Genomic DNA, 20,881 nt, shown 5'->3' with positions numbered 1-20,881 from the left:
AAAAGTGGGAAATTTCAGTTTGGTGGGTAGCTGTGCTCCATTAGTCATTCAAAGACCCAGGTTGCTCCTATTTTGTTTCTTCACCATCCCCTGGGGGCAGTGTCTTTGTCCGCATGATCAAATCCAGGCCACAGACATAAGCTAGCTCAAGCTCATAGTAAGGGAAAAGAAACATGTTGGCGGCATGAGTACCAGGTGGGAAGTGGTGCTACTTCACTGCTACATCACTGCTACTGCCATTTCATTGGATAGAAAATTAATCTCATGGCCACATCTAAGTTGCAGGAGAGGTTGGGAAATGTACTGAGACTAGCCATTAATGTGCCAAGCTAAAATACTGTTATTTCAGTATTTCAAGAGATATTTAGATTGACAGCTAGCAGTCTCTATCACAAGTATGTAAGTACTGAGAATTTTTATGAAAAACTTTCTTCTGGAAGGAATCATAAGAAGCTGTTAACAGATGTTATCTCTGGAGAGACAGATGGAAAGTGGAGGATGGAGACATTTTTTCCCCTTTAAAGGTGCCCTTTTCTGCTTCCTCCTTTCTATCATATACTTATAAATAATATATATGTATTACTTTTGTTTATCTTTTACATCAACAAGGGATGTCTGGATTGAGATTGGAGACATATTTAAGACATTTCCAGAAGGTATAACTAACAAGATTTGCAGGTCATTGTATTAAGTAATCAGAGAGAGGAAGTAGTCAAGGAAGATTCTCAAATTTATGATCAGGCATGAATGGTATTGGCATTAACTGCAAAGGGGAACACTGAACATTTTGGGAGGGAAGATAATGAGTTCCATTTTGTACATAATGAATTTGAGTTGGCTGTGAAATACTCACTTTGAGATGTTTAGTAAGCAGGTGGTTATTTAGGTCAGAAGCTCATGAGTGAGGAATGGCATAAAAGAAATATTTGGAGTGCCAGGAAACATAGGGTAATTTAAATCATGGGAATAGATGAGATTGCTTAGCAAGAGAGTATGGAATGAGAAGAGAATAGGACCTATGGAATGTCATGCCAACATTTAAGGGCAGTTAGTGGAAGATAAGTGGGAGACCTAAGAAGAGTGGCCAGACTGGTAGAAGAAAAAGCAGAATAGTATGGTATCAGGGAAGGTGTGGGGAAAGAATATTTTTAAAAGGAAAAACTTGCCCAAAATTTCAAGTTCCAAGATGTCAAGCAAAGTCAGGACTTTAAAATATCAGATCTAAAGAGAAGTTCATTAATAAACATAGGAAAACTCTTTCTATGAAGTAGAGGAAACTGATGCCAGGTTGGAATGAATTGAGAACTGTTTTGTTGTTGTTTTTATTTTGTTTTGTTTTTAAAATGGGGAAGATGTGAGCATATTTAAATATTGACATGAACGATCTAATACAGAATAAAAGTAATTCTTTATAAAGAATAAAGGCATATATGTAAAGATACAAGTCCCTGAGAAAACGGAAGGCTTTAAAAGAGAAAAAGGAAGGGTTTAAAAGAGATTAGCGCTAAAAAAAACTACTTAAAAAAAAAAAGCAGACAGAACCGTAGGACGAATGGTAAAAGCAAAGCTATACAGACTAAATCACACAAAGAAGCATATACATACACACTCACAAAAAGAGAAAAAGGAAATATATATATATATACACACATATATATATATATACATATATATATATATCATTGCTCCCAAAGTGCACCACCTCAATTTTGGGATGATTCGTTGTCTATTCAGGTATTCCATAGATGCAGGTACATCAAGTTGATTGTGGGGATTTAATCCGCTGCTCCTGAGGCTGCTGGGAGAGATTTCCCTTTCTCTTCTTTGTTCGCACAGCTCCTGGGGTTCAGCTTTGGATTTGGACCCGCCTCTGCGTGTAGGTCGCCTGAGGGCATCTGTTTTTTGCTTAGACAGGACGGGGTTAAAGGAGCAGCTGATTAGGGGGCTCTGGCTCACTCAGGCTGGGAGGAGGGAGGGGTACGGATGCGGGGCGAGCCTGCGGCGGCAGAGGCCGGCATGACGTTGCAGCAGCCTGAGGCGCACCGTGCGTTCTCCCGGGGAAGTTGTCCCCGGATCACGGGACCCTGGCAGTGGCGGGCTGCACCGGCTCCCGGGAGGGGGTGTGTGGATAGTGACCTGTGCTCGCACACAGGCTTCTTGGTGGCGGCGTCCGCAGCCTTAGCGTCTCATGCCCATCTCTGGTGTCCGCGCTGATAGCCGCGGCTCGGGCCGGTCTTTGGAGCTCCTTTAAGCGGTGCTGTTAATCTCGTCTCCTCGCGCACCAGGAAACAAAGAGACAAGAAAAAGTCTCTTGCCTCTTCGGCAGCTCCAGACCTTTTCCCGGACTCCCTCCCGGCTAGCTGCGGCGCACTAACCCCTTCAGGCTGTGTTCACGAAGCCAACCCCAGTCCTCTCCCTGCGATCCGACCGAAGCCCGAGCCTCAGCTCCCAGCCCCCGTCCGCCCCGGCGGGGGAGCAGACAAGCCTCTCGGGCTGGTGAGTGCTGGTCGGCACCGATCCTCTGTGCGGGAATGTCTCCGCTTTGCCCTCCGCACCCCTGTGGCTGCGCTCTTCTCCGTGGCTCCGAAGCTCCCCCCCTGCCTACCCCCCCACCCCACCCCGTCTCCTCCAGTGTGTGGAAACTTCCTCCTTCACAGCTCCCTCCCAGTGGTGCAGGTCCCGTCCCTATTCTTTGTCTCTGTTTTTTCTTTTCTCTTTTGCCCTACCCAGGTACGTGGGGAGTTTCTTGCCTTTTGGGAAGTCTGAGGTCTTCTGCCAGCGTTCAGCAGGTGTTCTGTCGGAGTTGTTCCACATGTAGATGTATTTCTGATGTATTTGTGGGGAGGAAGGTGATCTCCACTTCTTACTCCTCCCCACAATGGAACAGTATAGAAAGCCCAGAGATAAACCCATGCACATATGGTCACCTTATCTTTGATAAAGGAGGCAAAAATATACAATGGAGAAAAGACAGCCTCTTCTATAAGTGGTGCTGGGAAAACTGGACAGCTACATGTAAATGAATGAAACTAGAACATTCCCTAACACCATACACAAAAATAAACTCAAAATAGATTAAAGACCTAAATGTAAGGCCAGACACTATCAAACTCTTAGAGGAAAACATAGGCACAACACTCTATGACATAAATCACAGCAAGATCCTTTTTGACCTACCTCCTAGAGAAATGGAAATAAAAACAAAAATAAACAAATGGGACCTAATGAAACTTAAAAGCTTTTGCACAGCAAAGGAAACCATAACAAGACGAAAAGACAACCCTCAGAATAGGAGAAAATATTTGCAAACGAAGCAACTGACAAAGGATTAATCTCCAAAATATACAAGCAGTTCAGGCAGCTCAATATCAAAAAAGCAAACAACCCAATATAAAAATGGGCAGAAGACCTAACTAGACATTTCTCCAAAGAAGACATACAGATGGCCAACAAACACATGAAAGAATGCTCAACATCACTAATCATTAGAGAAATGCAAATCAAAACTACAATGAGGTATCACCTCACACCAGTCAGAATGCCCATCATCAAAAAATCTACAAACAGTAAATGCTGGAGAGGGTGTGGAGAAAAGGGAACCCTCTTGCACTGTTGGTGGGAATGTAAATTGATACAGCCACTATGGAGAACAGTATGGAGGTTCCTTAAAAAACTAAAAATAGAACTACCATATAACCCAGCAATCCCACTACTGGGCATATACCCTGAGAAAATCATAACTCAGAAAGACTTCATGTACCACAATATTCATTGCAGCTCTATTTACAATAGCCAGGACATGGAAGCAACCTAAGTGTTCATCGACAGATGAATGGATAAAGAAGATGTGGCACATATATACAATGGAATATTACTCAGCCATAAAAGGAAATGAAATTGAGTTATTTGTAGTGAGGTGGATGGACCTCGAGTCTGTCATACAGAGTGAAGTAAGTCAGAAAGAGAAAAACAAATACCATATGCTAACACATATATATGGAATCAAAAAAAAAAAAAAAGAAAAATGGTTCTGAAGAACCTAGGGGCAGGACAGGAATAAAGACGCAGACCTACTAGAGAATGGACTTGAGGACACGGGGAGGGGGAAGGGTAAGCTGGGACGAAGTGAGAGAGTGCATGGACATATATACACTACCAAATGTAAAATAGATAGCTAGTGGGAAGCAGCCGCATAGCACAGGGAGATCAGCTCGGTGCTTTGTGACCACCTAGAGGGGTGGGATACGGAGGGTGGGAGGGAGACATAAGAGGGAGGAGATATGGGGATATATGTATACGTATAGCTGATTCACTTTGTTATACAGCAGAAACTAACACACCATTGTAAAGCAATTATACTCCAATAAAGATGTTTTTAAAAAAAATGTAGGACCAACAACAACAACAAAAAAAGTGCAAACAATTAACTATATGACTTTTGAAGTAAACAAAAAAAAAAGAGAGAGAGAGAGAGAGAGATTAGCCTTAGAAAGAATGAGGACCAGTTCTTCAGTTGTATTAGAAAGGAAAGAAAGAAGGGGTAGGTATATTTGTCATATTTAGTGACAGAAAATTTCTCGAGTTCCAGTCTAAGAGCTATTATGATTCTCTGTGAAGTAGAATAGATCATGTCCTGAGAATAAAGGGAGAGACAGTGAAGCTGGAATTTTGAGGACTGGGAAGGTATGAAATAGTTATTATGGAACATGAGAGCAGAAGCTGAATAGAGAATGATAGAGATATTCTCTACCTAGTTTAATGATTTTCCTCCAGCAGCACCCAGCAGCCCTGAAGCAGGCATGGAACATGCAGACAGTAAGATTCCTTCACTTTTTCCAACACTGGGGTTTTGTCAGGTGGATGTAAAGGAAAATAGTGCAAGCGAGTTTCAGGATTTTAGGTAGAGAACATGCAAAGTGATGGACCTAAGCTGGATTGAGAAAAGACAACATGATGGATAGGGAGAAAAATAGGAGAGAAAGTACACTGTGGAACCAGTGAAATTAATGGACAAGTGTGACGGGAGTAAATGAGTTAGCAACCTGGACGGACAGGAGGTTGCAGTCAGTGAGTGGAATGTGTGATTTTGTGAGTTCAGAAGTAGAGCAGATTTAGGAGATAACAAGACGCAGAATGTGGCTACAAAAGTGACAATTATGGAGCATTAGGAAGTTTTATGATGCTGAAGACATCCAATAACATAGAGACCAAGTTATTGGATGAATTATCCATTAGCATATTGTAATCCTCTAGGTCCCAAATTTGTAGACAATGGCACAATTTTGACTAAAAAGCAAAATGGTGAGCCAGATACCAAAGTGAATAAGGCGGCATGATCAGAAGGTAGATGGTATCTTGGGGAGGATTAGAGGATGTACAACTAAATAATATTAGCCTCAAGGAGCTTTATAGGTGTTTAACTGTGTTCCCTGGTCCTTTAGGTGCAAGATGTGGAAGTGAAGGGAGGAGATGTGACCAACTGATTTTCACAGAAAGTGATATAAAGTGAGGTAGCTTTGCATATACAGGGATAATTTGAGGCAGAAAACAACAGGATCCATACCTTCCTTGACCTAGAATAGGTCCAAGAAGTAGTCATGGAGTTTTGGGCAAAGACAAATATATTAGATGAATCAGAAGAAGAGCCAGATAGAATCTCTAAAAGATAATCTTTGATGCTTATTGCATTGTATTTTTCTCTAGCTTATTGGGATAGATTCTTTAAGTCTACTTCGGAAATCTATAGATGTTTGAATATGAACCAGAAGCCAGCACTGTGATATTTCTCAGTGCCATATGGATGTAGTAAAAGTGAAAAGAGTTACTGTAGGTGGCCTAGTTATTCTGGTTATATAATACGGAAAAATCAATATCTATTTGATGTACTCTGGCCATTGTTCCATGGACAATATACAGACTATATGAGTCTGCACGTGGAGAACTTTGAAGAGAAGAATCTATCTACAAATTGTAATTCCTAGATTGTCAGTCCATGGAGCTGGATTATCTCCTTCATGAACCAAGTGGCAGGCAATAAAATTTTCCATCACCACCAGAATTGTGTTCTCATTCTGGAACAATGTAGACCTATTATAAAATTTGAATAATGGTTTTCTAATGGACTTTGGGTTGGGCATGGGAATAGTTTACCCATTGGGCTACCCAGGTGACATGTCCTTATCTAGGGCCTGGACACATATCCTATAGGTGGCAATATACTGAAGATATGGCCAGATGCGAGTCTAAGAAAAGTTCCAGAGGACAATGTTCAGAGTCAGGACTTGGTCTCAGCGAACCCCTGGGCTGCTTCTCGGAAAAGGCAAATGCCTAAAGACAGAGAATATCATCTATTTCTTCAGGCACCACCAGGGCAGCTATGAAATTTCAATGGACTTTGCTAGTTGTAGATACTTATCTGTTGTTTCCTCCTAACCCAGCCCAATAATTCCAATTGCAGTTGTGGACTTGTACTGTAGATTCAGACTCAAGTTGCTTTAGGTTAAACTTTTAGAAACTCAGAACAACAGGAAGATTAACATGAGAGAGTATTAGCTTGCCATTTCTGGTTATCTAATATAAACAGTTTTATAATATTCATATCTTTGAAAAGGAGGGCCCATTGTATTCTAGCACAATGTGAATTTATTTATTTTGATTAATTAATTGATGTATTTATTTATATATTTATTTGCCTTTCCAGAGTTATTCCAGGCCATGGTTATCAGACATTATGGTCATGGGATGATTGGCCTATGCTCCAGGTTTTGGGGTTTTTTTTCACATATTTATTGGAGTATAAATGCTTTACATTGTTGTGTTAGTTTCTGCTGTACAACAAAGTGAATCGGCTATATGTATATATATATCCTCATATCCCCTCCCTCTTGAGCCTCCCTCCCACCCTCCCTATCCCATCCCTCTAGGTTGTCACAGAGTACCAAGCTGATCTCCCCATGCTATGCAGCAGCTTCCCAGTAGCCATCCATTTTACATTTGGTAGTGTGTATACATCAGTGCTACTCTCTCACTTCATCCCAGCTTCCCCTTCACCCCTGTGCCCTCAAGTCTGTTCTCTACGTCTGCGTCTTTATTCCTGCCCTGCCACTAGGTTCATCAGTACCGCATTTTAAAATTCCATATATATGCGTTAGCATACGGTATTTGTTTTTCTCTTTCTGACTTACTTCATTCTGTATGACAGATTCTAGGTCCATCCACCTCACTACAGATAACTCAATTTCGTTCCTTTTTATGGCTGAGTAATATTCCATTGTATATATGTGCCACATCTTCTTTATACAATCATCTGTTAATGGGCATGTAGGTTGCTTGCTCCAGGTTTTAAAGGCAGTCTGTATAGTGAGTAGCTTTTTGCATAGGTACAAGAACAGAGGTCCCCCACCCCAGGGATTTTAGAACAGTATAAGCTCTGCTTTTGTGTTGGAGACATCTATTTCAGTGATAAAAAATTAAGGCAGTAAAAGTAAACTACGGTATTAGGTAAAGGTGACTGGATCAATTCTTGGATTTCTTGACGGCTAGTATTCTGGCTGGGATCCAAACAAAATTCATTTCCTTCTTGAAATGGTTTGATTGTGGAACAGTGAAATTAGAGAACGATATATGATCTGCAAATAACAACAGATATCTGTATATCCTTGATGTACTTGAAAGCTTGCCATTTGAGGGTATCAGATACCTTATTGGGTATCGTCAAAAACTTCTGATAAGATATGACTCAGAAATTTGATATTCAGGTTTTTGAATATGTATTTCTAAGGTTTGGCCATTCTTCTAGATGGCCCAGAGTGGCCTAACCAGGGACTTAAATGCCTAATGTTTGTTTTTATAGCTTGCAATTATACACTGAGTAAATAAGCAATCATGTTTAAATAACCACAATTAATGACCCTCTTCTCACTCAAAAATATCTTTTCCCTATCTATCTTCTCTATCTTTCTTATTCAGATGTTTTAAAATATGCTTCCCAATTCATATCTATTTTTGGACCTCTTTTCCTAACTTACCTCTGGGCAATTGATGTAATAATTTTTTACTTCTCCCCTGTGCTCTGTACAATGGATTAAACCAACTTTGTAAAATCCCATTTACATTTATTTGCTTGTTTATATACTTATGTATTTTTCATGTAGACCTCAAAATAATCCATGCAGCTGGGTATTTGTGACAATAGGCATTTCAGGATTTTGCAAATGTTTCAGAAAACTAATATATCATTTATATATACGTATGTGCCAATCAGGAAGCAATTAGTTATAAAACATTCTATAACATCCATTTTTAAAGGAAAATTTTGATACAAAATAAAATGAAAGAAGCTCTAAAACTCCCTCATATTTAAATTACAGTACTTTAAAATTAATGGGAATTAGTTTCAGAAGAGAGTATTTCTGGGGGAAAAAAAAGAGGGGGAAGATTACATCTCCAATTTAAGTACTCCCTTAAGTCCATTTTTAAAATTAAATAGCCTTTATAAATTAACTAAAAATTGGTTAACCATATTATTTAAATAACATAAAATTTGAGACTTTTTCTAACAAAATGTTTTCTGCTTTTTTGTAGAGGAGCTCTGTCAAGAAGTCCTTATCAACGAGGATTAATGTGTTCTCGATGTAGCAGCTATGACAGATGCACAGATTTTCTATGCAGTAAGTTAAAGAAAATAACTGAAACATGAAAAAAATCCATAATGCATTTGATGACAAGAAAAAGAAGCGGTGAACACTAGTCTTTCATTGCCATGTTAATATTGTTCCTTTGTTCAGAATGGTATTGTTATATTATCAAAGGTGGTATCAAACAGTATCATCTTTAGATTTTTTTAAACTACACAACCTCTTCTGCCCTCTCTTACTATTATTCCTGCCCCTAAGTACATACTAGAATCTGAAAGAAGGAATGAGAACTAACAGTTATGCCCTGAAAAAGCTTCTCAGTTAATTCCTGAAATAGCAGCCTGTTTGAGAGTGACTGCTCTAAAGGATGGGGTATTCCAAAACATTCAGAAAGAGGAAAGAAGTAAAGTAGCAAATATTTAATAGCCTTTTATTTTCATTTTTCCCCTAAACATTCAAAAGATAAAAGTAGAAAATATGTTTTATTAAATTTTTCTTTTAGTTTTTCTAAACATGAGAACGTATAATCCAAAAGTATAACTATATCTGGAATATATGATGCTTAGAGGAATGTGGTAGGGGTTAAATTCAGACAGTAAATAAGGGGCATATTAGGCTTTTATGTTAAAGAAACTAGTGAACAATTTCATTATATGCCACTGCTGGAGTGACTCCGCCGTAACATTTCTTCCCTTGCTTCATTTGAATCAAGATGCAAAACCTTGCTCTTCCTCTTCGCCTTTTCTTTCTCTTCCTGAAAATATCCAGACCTAAAGCCATTGGGTAGGTCAGAAAGAGGTAGGCATCCACACAGAGGGCATCCAGATGTGACATGTTAGAACCTAAGCAAGAAGACAAGGGATTCATACATGATGTAGTAGGCATGGGGAAAGAGCCTAAGTAGGGGGAGAACAGTGTCCACATGGTATGGCCTTGCATGGGAAGTTAGAGCCCTCATGGAGTGAGGTGAGTGTACCTGCATGAGGTCAGGCTTGGGGTATAAGATCAGGGTAAAGTGATGTCCATGCAGGAGTGGCTCACTATGTGGTGTCAGAGTCCAAGCAAAGTGAGGATAGAATCCACATGGGGTGGGAAGGAGAAGCCTGACCTAGCGTATCAGAGTCTGAGCAAGTAAGGAAGGCATCCATGGAGGTATGGTCTGGAACTGTGTTGGAGCCCAGGCAGAATGAGGAGAGGATTCACATATAGGGTTGATCTGGAGAGAGGTATTAAAAACTAAACAGGTAAGGGGACATCCATATTTTAGGGCAACCTCACATGAAGTGTCAAAGTCCAAACTAGGTGAGGAAGCCTTTAATGTGGGGGAGGTGGCTTGGCATGGGAGGGGTCAGAGCCCTAGTGGGGTAAGAAAGGAATCCATACATTGGAGAGGTCCAAAGCTAAGTTTCAGAGTCTGAGCAGGGTAGGAGACGGGTACAAGTGGAGGATCCACCTGTAGGTTGCCAGATTACATGGTGGGCACCAAGTTAAATTTGAATTTCAAAAAAACAAAAAATATTTTTAGTATAAGTATATCCCAAATATTGCATGGGCTATACTTATACTTAAAAAAAATTTTGTTGTTTTCTGAAAGTTGAATATAACTAGGCAACCTATATTTTTATTTGCTAAATCTGGTAACTCTACCACCCTAAAGTGGAGTATCAGAGCCCAAGCAGTAAGACCAGGGTACCCATGTCGAGGAGGGAGTAGAAGCAGTGACGGGAGATTAGAAGCATACTGGAGGATGGATCAAATAAGTAAATAGATTAAGGATAATGGAGCCAGTTTTCTCACTGTATTTGTACTCTGTATTTCCATTGTATTTGTACTCAGTGGAGTACAAATATGAACAGGAAGTAAACAAGCATGAATTTTGTGGTGATGATTTGGAATTAGAGGTATTAGAACTTAAGGGTTTCAGTAAATATAAATAAACATAGATGTAAATATTTGTATGTGTATGTATCAACATACATATATTCCCTAGCTCTGAGACAGCCTTGGAACAGTGTCCCCCCCACCCCTAAAGCAGTGAGCACAATAGTACTCAGATCTTGGTTTCTAAATTCCAGTCTGCACTAAAGGGAACCAGGGCTCACTGGAGAAAGGTCAGATTCAACAGCTGGGGCAGGAGAAACATAAGATAAGCCAAAGCATCTTTTTATATCTGAAAGCAAGGAAGTGCTCAAAGAGTGATGGAGACATGTAACCAAAAGGACACAGAAACCATCTTAAAGGGCTCTTACTGGTCAAATCTGGGACAATTTGAGCACCAAAATAATGATAATAGTAGTCAGTTATAACTCACTGGCTTAAAACAAGAAACTATGATTCATACTGATATAAATTAATAAATGAATAAATTAAAAGTTTGATGAGTAACAGTTTATTTGCATAGTTCAGAAGTAACTCCCCATAGAAATACTTAATTACTAAGGGAAAAGAATAACTTCACAGTGGAGCAGCCTGGCGGACATGACCTTAATAAAATGATCAAAGTGAACATCACCAGCAACAGGAAGTATCAAAATCAAAACCCTGCACCACGTGAGAGAATACAATGAAGAGAGCACATCATCACTTCTGTGGTATTCCTACGAAAGATACAAAACCTAATCCAACCACAAGGAAGCATAAGTCAAAATTGCAGATTTGTTTAAAAAACTGAGGATTTCTCCACAAAATAAGTGGCTTGTTATCTTCACAAGTGTCAAGATCTGAATGTCAAATTGAATGAAGAACTGTCCCAGACTGATGAAAATAGAGAAATAGAAAACTAAAGTTATTGAGGTATGAATAATATGAAGAAAGGAAGCTACGGGAAATATGCAATTGGCTCAGTTTCTATCATTAGTAGCTTTAAATACGTATTTAACATCTGAGCAGATAAGACTAGTAAACTTCAGTTGCAGATCGGGGCTGTATTTCAGATCATTAACATATGGATAAGACTGAAAATGTGAAGAAGGAAGAACATACTCAGGTACAACTCACCCAAATAAAAATAGACAGAAAAATGGTATACCAAGAATAGAATTCTAGGAAAAAAAGAGGGACAAGGAGAAGAGGGAGTCCTAGTGTACCCTTTCTTCTTTTTTTAAAAAATAAATTTATTTGTTTGTTTGTTTATTTGTTTATTTATTTTTGGTTGTGTTGGGTCTTCGTTGCTGCCCGCGTTCTTTCTCTAGTTGCGGTGAGCGGGGGCTACTCTTTGTTGCAGTTTGCGGGCTTTTCATTGCGGTGGCTTCTCTTGTTGCGGAGCACGGGATCTAGAGTGTGCGCGGGTTCAGTAGTTGTGGCGTGTGGGCTCAGTAGTTGAGGCACGCGGGCTCTAGGGCGCACAGGCTTCAGTAGTTGTGGCTCGCGGGCTCTAGAGTGCAGGCTCAGTAGTTGTGGCACATGGGCTTAGTTGCTCCGTGGCATGTGGGATCTTCCCGGACCAGGGCTCGAACCCGTGTCCCCTGCATTGGCAGGTGGATTCCTAACCACTGCGCCACCAGGGAAGCCCCCTAGTGTACCCTTTCATTAAAGTGTGCTCATTGAATTGGCAATATGAAGATCATTAGGGACCTGAAAGTAGTTTCAGAAGGATAGTAGGATAGCAACCAGATTTCTATGGATTGAAAGTGAATGGAAAGTGAGAAAATAGAAATATCTAGGACAATATCACTCTGTCAAAAGTCTTGGCTGAGGAATTCCCAGTTTAAAATAGCATCTTACTAGTAGGTTCCACCAAAGCTTCTCCTAATTCTCCATTAAAATGCCAGTAAAAACTCTTTCATTTAGCTAATCAACAAATATTTAGTCAGTGATAACTATGTGCCAGACATTGCACCATGCAGGGGGTGTAAAACGATAAGGAGAGAGACATACTTTCTGCCCTCTTTGAACTTACAGTCTAGCTAGGAAGATAGGCATTTAAAATAAGACATAATATTACAAAATATAAAACTATCATTTAAATTTATTTATTTAAACTTCTATGAATTTTAATATATGTATAGATTCAAATTATCACCACTCCAATCAGATAGAGAACAGTTTCATTATGCCAAAAAAATACTCCTTTGTGTTGTCCCTTTATAGTCACACCTTCCTTCCACTCCTAATTCTGGCAGCCTCCAAGCTGTTCTTCACCATTTTAGTTTTGTCTTTTTGAAAATGTCATATAAATGGAATCATATAGTTTGTAACTTTGAAGACTGTCTTCTTTTGTTCTCATGATCCTTGGAGATTCATCCACGTTATTGTATACATTAATACTTCATTCTTTCTTTGCTGAGTAGTAAGTATTCCATTACATGGATGTACCACAGTTTGTTGTTCTTCATTCACTGAAGGACATCTGGGTTGTTTACAGTTCTTGGCAATTGTGAACAGAGCTCCTATAAACATTTGTGTACAGATTTTTGTGTGGATATATTTTTATTTCCCTAGGGTAAGTACCCAGAAGTGAGATTACTGGATCATAATGGTAAATATGTGTTGAACGTTATAGGTAAATACCAAATTTGTTTCCTGAGTTGAATACCATTTCTCATCCCCACCAGCAATGTATGGGAATTCCAGTTGCTTTGTTTTTTCATGAGAACTTGGCATTGTCAGTATGTTTTATTTTAGTCATTCTAATTGGTGTGTAGTGGTATCTCATCTTGGTTTTAATTTGTATACCGCTAATGGCTACTAATGTGGAACATCTTTTCAAGTGGTATTTTCCCTCATTATGTCCTCTTTGGTGAAGTGTCTATTCAAATCCTTTGCCCATTTTTTAGTTGAATTGTTTATCTTGAGTTTTGAGAGTTCTTTATATATTATAGGTGTAAATCCTTTGATTGATATATAATTTGAAAACATTTTCTCCCATTCCGTATCTTGTCTTTTCATTCTCTTGACAGTGTCTTTCATGAAGCAAATGTTTTAATTATAAAGTCCAACTTATCAGTTTTTTTTCTTTTACAATTTGTTCTTTTTTTTCATGCCTAAGAACACTTCACCTAACCTCAAATATTTTCTCTTATGTTTTCTTCTAATAGTTTTACAGTTTTACATTTAGATCTATGATCTATTTTAAGTTAATTTTTGAACAAGATGTGAGGTTTATGCTGAAGTTCTTTGATTGATTGATTGATTGCACTTGGAAGACCAAGTATTCCATCACCAGTTGTGGAAAACACTATCCTTTCACCATTGAATCACTTTTGCACTTTTGTCAAAAATCAGTTGAGCTTATTTGTGTGTTCTCTATTCTGTTCCATTGATTTATGAGTCTATCCCTCTACCAACCCACACTGTTTTGATTAATGTAGCTATATAATAGACCCTTAATATCAGGTAAAGTGATTCCTCCTACTTTAATTTTAAAATATGGTTTTAAAATGCCTGGCCTTTCCATATAAGTTTTAGAATAAGCTTGTCTTTGTCTATAAAAAGTCTTTCTGGGATTTTGATAGAAAATGCATTAAATCTATAGATCAATCTGGAGAGAATGGACATTGACTATACCGAGTCTGCCAATGCATAAACACAATTTGTTTCTGCATTTTGGGGGAGAAACATTTTGAGTTCTTATATCAATGTTTTGTGATTTTCAGAATATATATTCTGTACATATTTTGTTAGAGTTATCTCTAAGTGTTTCATTTTTTTTGAGCTGTTGTAAATAGTATTTTTAAACGTTTTGGTTATCTTTCTGTTACTGATTTCTAGTTTGATTCCATTTTAGTCAGAGAACATACTGTATATGGATATCAGTTCTTTTAAATTTTTGAGGTTTGTTTTTTTCACCTAAGATACATTCTACCTTGGTATATATTCTATGGGTGCTTTAAAAAGAATGTATTTCTGCTATTTATGTGTTCCAAAAAATGTTAATTTGATTCTGTAGGTTGATGGTGTTGAACGTCTATATCCCTAATGATTTTCTACCTAGTTATCCTATCAATTTTTAAGAGAAGGATGTTGAAGTTTCTGGCTATAATTGTAGATTTTGCTATTTTTCCTTTTAGTTCTGTCAGGTTTTTTTGTTTGTTTGTTTTTGTTTTTTCATGTGTGTTGAAACTCTGTTGTTAGGTGCACGTACAATTAGAATTATTATACTTTCTCTTGGTGAATTGACCATTTTGTCAATAAGTGATGTCCCTCTTGGGGCATTGGATGAAGGTAGTCAAAACGTACAAACTTTCAGTTATAAGATAAATAAGTACTGGGATGTAATATACAAGATGATAAATATAATTAACACTGCTATATGTTATATCTGAAAGTTATTAAGAGAGTAAATCCTAAGAGTTCTCATCACAAGGAAAAAAATTTTTCTTTTTTTTTACTTTGTATCTATATGAGATGATGGATATTCACTAAACTTACTGTGGTAATCATTTCAAGCTGTATATGAGTCAAATCATGATGCTGTATACCTTAAACTTATACAGCATTGTATATCAATTATATCTTAATAAAACTGGACAGAAAAAAATAAGTAATGTCCCTCTTTAATCCCAGCAATTTCCTTTACACTGAAGTCTATTTTATCTATGTAAATATAGGCACTTCAGCTTTCTGTTCATTTATGCTTATTTTTAAACTGCCTATATTTCATATAGACAGCATGTAGTTGGGTCATGTTTTTTAATCCATTCTGACAATCTCTATTTTAATTGGTGTGTTTAGACCACTTACATTTAATAAAATTATTACAATGTTTGGATTTAGGTCTGCCATTTTATTTGTTCTCTGTTTTTTCCCTCTATTTTTTATTGCTGTTTCCCTTTTTATGCCTTCTTTTGTGTTATTTAAACATTTTTCAGTGTTTCATTTAATTTGTCTATTTTGGTTTCAACCTATCTCTTTGTATAATTTTTTCAATTGTTGTCCTAGGGATAACAACATGCATACTTAACTTTTCACAGTCTATTTAGAATCAATATTTTACCACTTCATTTAGAATGTGGAAACCTTACCACCATATAAATCCCTTTACCTTACCCCATAGTTATTTACATATTAAATCTGCATACATTGAAAATGCCATCAATGTTATACTTTTTGTTTTCAACTCTCAAATATATTTTAAATAATTCAAGAGGAACAGAATAGTCTATTATATTTACCCAGATAGTCTATTATTTTTATCATTTTGTGGCTCTCCCTTCAATTCCTGATAGTGCAGGTTTTCTTCTGGTATCATTTACCCTTGATATGAAGAATGTACTTTAGTAATTCTTTTAGAGAAAGTTTGCTGGCCACAAATTCCCTTAGGGTTCCCTCATTTAAAAATGTCTATATTTCTTCATTTCTGAAGGTTATTTTTGCTGGATATAGAATTGTCTTCTTGACAGTTCTTTCCTTCCAGCACTTCAAAAATATTGTAGCAGCCACTCCCTTCTGGCCTCTCTGGTTTCTGATGAGAAATCCAGTCATTTAACTCTTTCTTGCTTTATAGGTAATGTTATTTTCCTCTGACTCCTTTCAAGATTTTATTTTATTTTTTTGTCTTTAACTTTCAGCAGTTTTATTTTAATGTGTCTGAGCATGGATTTCATTGGGCTTATTCTGTTTGATGTGTGCTCAACTTCTTGAATCTGTAGGTTTATATCTTTTTTCCAAACTTCAGAAGTTTTCAGCCATTATTTTCTTATTTTTTTTTTTCACCATCACACTCTTTCTCTTCTCCTTCTGGAACTCTGATGACATGAATATTAGACTTTTTGTTGTCCCACAGTTTCCCTGGGACTCTCTTCATTTTTTAATCTTCATTCTCTCAGATTGGATCATTTCTGTTGATCTATTGTCTTTAAGTTCACAGACTCTTTCCTTTGTCATCTCTATTTTGCTATTGAGTGCTTCCAGTGAGTTGTTTTGGTTTTGCTTTTTTGGTGAGACCCGAAAGCAGAAAACCCAGCCAAGTCATGCTGGGACTCCTGACCACACAAACTGTGAGGTAATAAATGTGTGTCATCCTAAGTTTGTGGTATTTTTTTACACAGCATAGAAAATAAATGATACTGAAAGAAAAAAAAAACTGATACATGATCTATACGAAAAAGACTCAAAGAAAAATAGAAAAATGAACAAACAAATGGCAAAATAATACTGCCATCAATCTCCAGAACATCCTGCCATGGAACAGACAGGAAATGAGAACAGATATAGCATCTTCAAAATAATCTTAATAAAGAACCTTAAAACAAGAGATCAAAGCAAAGACACAAAGATCAAGGAAGATATGGCAAGATAACGGAAGATAAAACCACTGGCATACCACAGGAAAAACATGGGGAAAGAAAGGTAAAATAATTACAGAAGTAAATATCACATTGAAAACAGCACAAGGAACCAAAAATGCTGGAAAACACAGTAAATGCAAGCAAGGAATTTAAAAGATTAAAGAGAAAAGTATAAATATGCACTGATAATCAGATTTAACACATGAATAATTAGAGGCCCTGAAGAACAGAACCAAAATAATAGAACAGAAAATAAAGCTATAGCTAAATATATAGATATTTAAAGAAATAATTAAAACCTTCAGAAATAGAAATTCTCGAATGTGCATACTATGGAATGTAAACGGGGGTGGCCACTATGGAAAATAGTATGGAGGTTCCTCCAAAATTAAAAATACAACTACCATATGATCCAGCAATTCCACTTCTGGGTATTTATCCAAAGAAAATGAAAACACTAACTAAAAAAGATTAATATACTCTCATGTTTATTGTAGCATTATTTAGAATAGCCAAGATATGGAAACAACCTAAGTGTCCATTAGTGGATAAATGGATAAAGAAAATATGACATATATATATATATATATATACACACACACATATATACAATGCAATATTATTTGTCCATGAAAAAGAAGGAAATCTTGTCATTTGTGACAACATGGATGTACTTTGAGGGCATTATTCTAAGTGAAACAAGTCAAACAGAGAAAGACACGTACCGTATGGACTCACTTGTATATGGAATTAAAAACAAACAAACAAACAAGCCAAGCTCATAGATACAGAGAATGGATTTGTGGTTGCCACAGGTGGGTGGATGAAATGGGTGAAGGAGGTCAAAAGTACAAACTTCCACTTCCAGTTATAAAATAAATAAGTCATAGGGATGTAATGCACAGGATGGTGACTAGTTAATAATACTGTATTACATATTTGAAAGTTGCTAAGAGAGTAGCTCCTAAAAGTTCTCATCACAAGAAAAAAAGATTTTGTAACTATGTATAGTGACAGATATAAAATGGACTTATTGTGGTGATCATGTCACAAAATATACAAATATTGAATCATTATGTTGTGCACCTGAAACTAATATAATGTTTTATGTCAATTATACTTCAATTTTAAATAAAATAAAATAAAAAACCTTGTAAAGAAAAAAAAGTGTATACTATGTGCCAGGAAAATGTGACACAAAGTAGTCACCATCTAGACATCCTCGAGTAAGTTAGAAGAAAAAAAAAAGAATCCTTTAATCATCTAAGCAAAAATGTAAAATCATTTATTAGAGAGTTTAACAGTCAGTTGAATCAGAAAAACAACCACTGTAAGTATTCTGACAATACAGTGTTTAGAGTAGGAAATATAACTTATATGAATGCTCTAGGGTAGTGAAGATCAGAGAAGTTGCCATGAAAAAAGCAGAGGAAGCATCGTCAAAAGGTCAGGGAAGCAGACACTGAAGACCTCTTAGCCTGGAGCACCAAATAGGTGGTTCTCAAAAGCTTACCAGGAAATTGCTGCAATTCTCAGGAATCTTTGAGAAAGCTCCCACAAACTGCCTCAGTGTTCAGCAGCAAAGAAAATAGTCTTCCATTCTACCAAAGAGGTAACTGTGAATCTCACATCCATTGAATTCTCTGGCCAACAACCACCTCTGAAGAATAATGGTCTTCTTTTAAATAATCCAAATTTCACTAGCAGTCCTGTGTTTGGCAAACTCTAACCTGAAGCTATACAGAGAAAGGAATTCACAGAAAGATAGTTAGGTCCATTTTCAGCTCTACAATACAAAATCGACTTTACACTGGTATGGTAGTAATGCCACATTGGCAATTGACAGTCCTGCATAAAAGAGAAAAATTCAGGCTGGCCTCAAACTTCTCTACAATAACAATCAATGCTAAGAGTCAGCAGAGTGATGCCTATATTGTCCTTAATACAAGAAATGTCAACCAAGAATTTATAAACAGCCCAAACTTATTATTCACATATAAGCAATTAGACCAACATTGTGGATACATTCAGTAACTTGTGGTATATAGTTCTCATGAGCACTTCTTCAATAAACTACTAGAAGATGACTTTCACCAAAAAGATAAATGGAAAAGCAAAAAGCTGCACTGAAGGAACTGTCCTTAAGCATTGAATCTTAACTGATAGACAAAGACTAAAACAAACCTGAAGGTTATAATTATAAAACAAACTGTACAGGTAATAAATTCTGGTTATATATATATATATATATATATATATATATATATTTATTTATTTATTTATATATGTGTATATATATATATAGAGAGAGAGAGAGAGAGTATACACATAATATATAATATACATAAAATTCATAAAACTTGGGAGGAGAAGAGAGAGGAAGAAAAAATGTGCTTAATTTCATCACCTTTTATAGCCAGGGGCCAAAAGATATTATTTAAAGCTGATAAATCAAACAATAGAGATGTAAGTAAATTTAAATGTATTTAAATATGTAATCAAATACAAAAGTAAAGGAAGAATGTAATGAATGAAATTTAGTGATGAGAACTGAAGATGAAAAGAAGAAACGTACTAATTACATCATTGCTCATACTAAGCAATAAATGGGTATAGATACACAGAATGAAGTAGAGAAAATACAGACTGTATGGTAAAAGATTTTTTTTAAGGAGCTCTGAAATAGAAATTATTTCATAAAATATGAAGTAATAAATAGCCAAGCACAAAAGGCTAAAATAACTTCAAAGATCCACCAGAAGTTCATTTCATCTCCAAGGTGCCTGAGGAGTGATTTCTAAATTTTCCTCTAAGGGTACCATCATTGCAAGACAAAGCCCTGGTTGACATTGGGCTCTCTATGGGTGAGACTGCATTTATTCTCCCACTCTCCTTTCTAGTGGAATCTGGGAATGATTGTTTGACCTTCTCTGCCCAGGTAAGCAGAGGAAGGGAAATTTATTTCCTGAAAAGTATGATAGCATTGGGCTAGATAGCAAAAACAAGGAATACCAGGCTCTGTAGTTAACCTTGCCATCTAGGAAATGAAGAGCAACTGAAAGCTTCTGAGAATAAGAATTAAATGAGTAAAGTGAGATGATTCAGAAAATTAATTTTGAATGATCTTGGGGGGAAGTGGCGAGAAGAGAGATAAAAATAAGAGATGTTCTAACAAGACATTGTAAATTAACTATACTTCATTTTTTTAAAAAGAGAGATGTAGAATTCTAGAATGTCGAAGATGGAACAATCTTTGAAAGACAGGAGTGGAGTGGCTTATATAAGTTGACAGGATTTAGAGACAGAATTAGTACTAGAATCCACACCTCTTCCTCCTATACTTCCGTGCTCTTTCTGGCAGACCAGGAGGACTTTTACTAAAAGAAAATATGTTGTACTTTACAATTGGCTACTGGTTGAAAGGAAGACATCAAAGATGAGAGCATGGTGCCTGAAAACTAGAAGAATGATATTATTATTGTTGGGAAACATATCTAATATTCTAGGAAAAGAAGAAATTTTATGTAACTTTATGAACCTTCTTTTTCTCTCTAGGTAACGCAGATCGTGACCAAGCCATATGTATGTATTGTTGTCCTTTATTTCTTGAACGATTTCACTACTTTATGTGAAATCCAGCTTTCAATTACTTCTTTATTTACAGATTACCGATTTTGGTATCCAAGATGGGAAGTACCCCGGCCAATTGTGTGTGATCCACTGTGCATACTTATTTTATTTCTGAGAATGCTGTGTTTTTCACTAAGTGCCACAATTGTTTTGATAGTACAGTCTCATTTTCCAAATATATTATTGGAAGAAGAGATGGTTTTTATCCCTGAGGTAACTGGGCCAGCAAAGGAGGAGGAAGAGGTAGAGAAAGAGGAAGAGGAGGAGGAGGAGGAGGAGGAGGAGGGGGAAGGGGAGGGGGAGGAGGAGGGGGAGGGAGAGGAGGAGGGGGAGGGGGAGGAGGAGGGGGAGGAGGAGGGGGAGGGGGAGGAGGAGGGGGAGGAGGAG

General features: G+C 37.1%; 1 protein-coding gene across 2 annotated transcripts in view; it reads left to right on the top strand.

Moving 5' to 3' along the window:
* GLIPR1L2 (GLIPR1 like 2) overlaps positions 1–20,562 on the top strand; it is a 44,319-nt gene extending 23,757 nt beyond the window's left edge. Inside the window, exons 4-5 of one of the 2 annotated variants that reach the window (XM_082419108.1) lie at positions 8,584–8,669; positions 20,420–20,562. In XM_082419108.1, the coding sequence (XP_082275234.1) occupies positions 8,584–8,669; positions 20,420–20,496 (163 nt within the window). In that variant the 3' untranslated portion in view covers positions 20,497–20,562. Of the gene's footprint in view, positions 1–8,583 lie in introns of both variants that reach the window. The other variant, XM_082419109.1, reaches the window with a different exon arrangement.
* Positions 20,563–20,881: the final 319 nt, after the last annotated feature.

The sequence above is a fragment of the Balaenoptera physalus genome (assembly GCF_965194825.1).
Source record: "Balaenoptera physalus genome assembly, chromosome: 13".
Classification (NCBI taxonomy): domain Eukaryota; kingdom Metazoa; phylum Chordata; class Mammalia; order Artiodactyla; family Balaenopteridae; genus Balaenoptera; species Balaenoptera physalus.
Note: the sequence above shows the minus strand (reverse complement) of the source record. Positions and strands in the feature narration are given on the sequence as shown.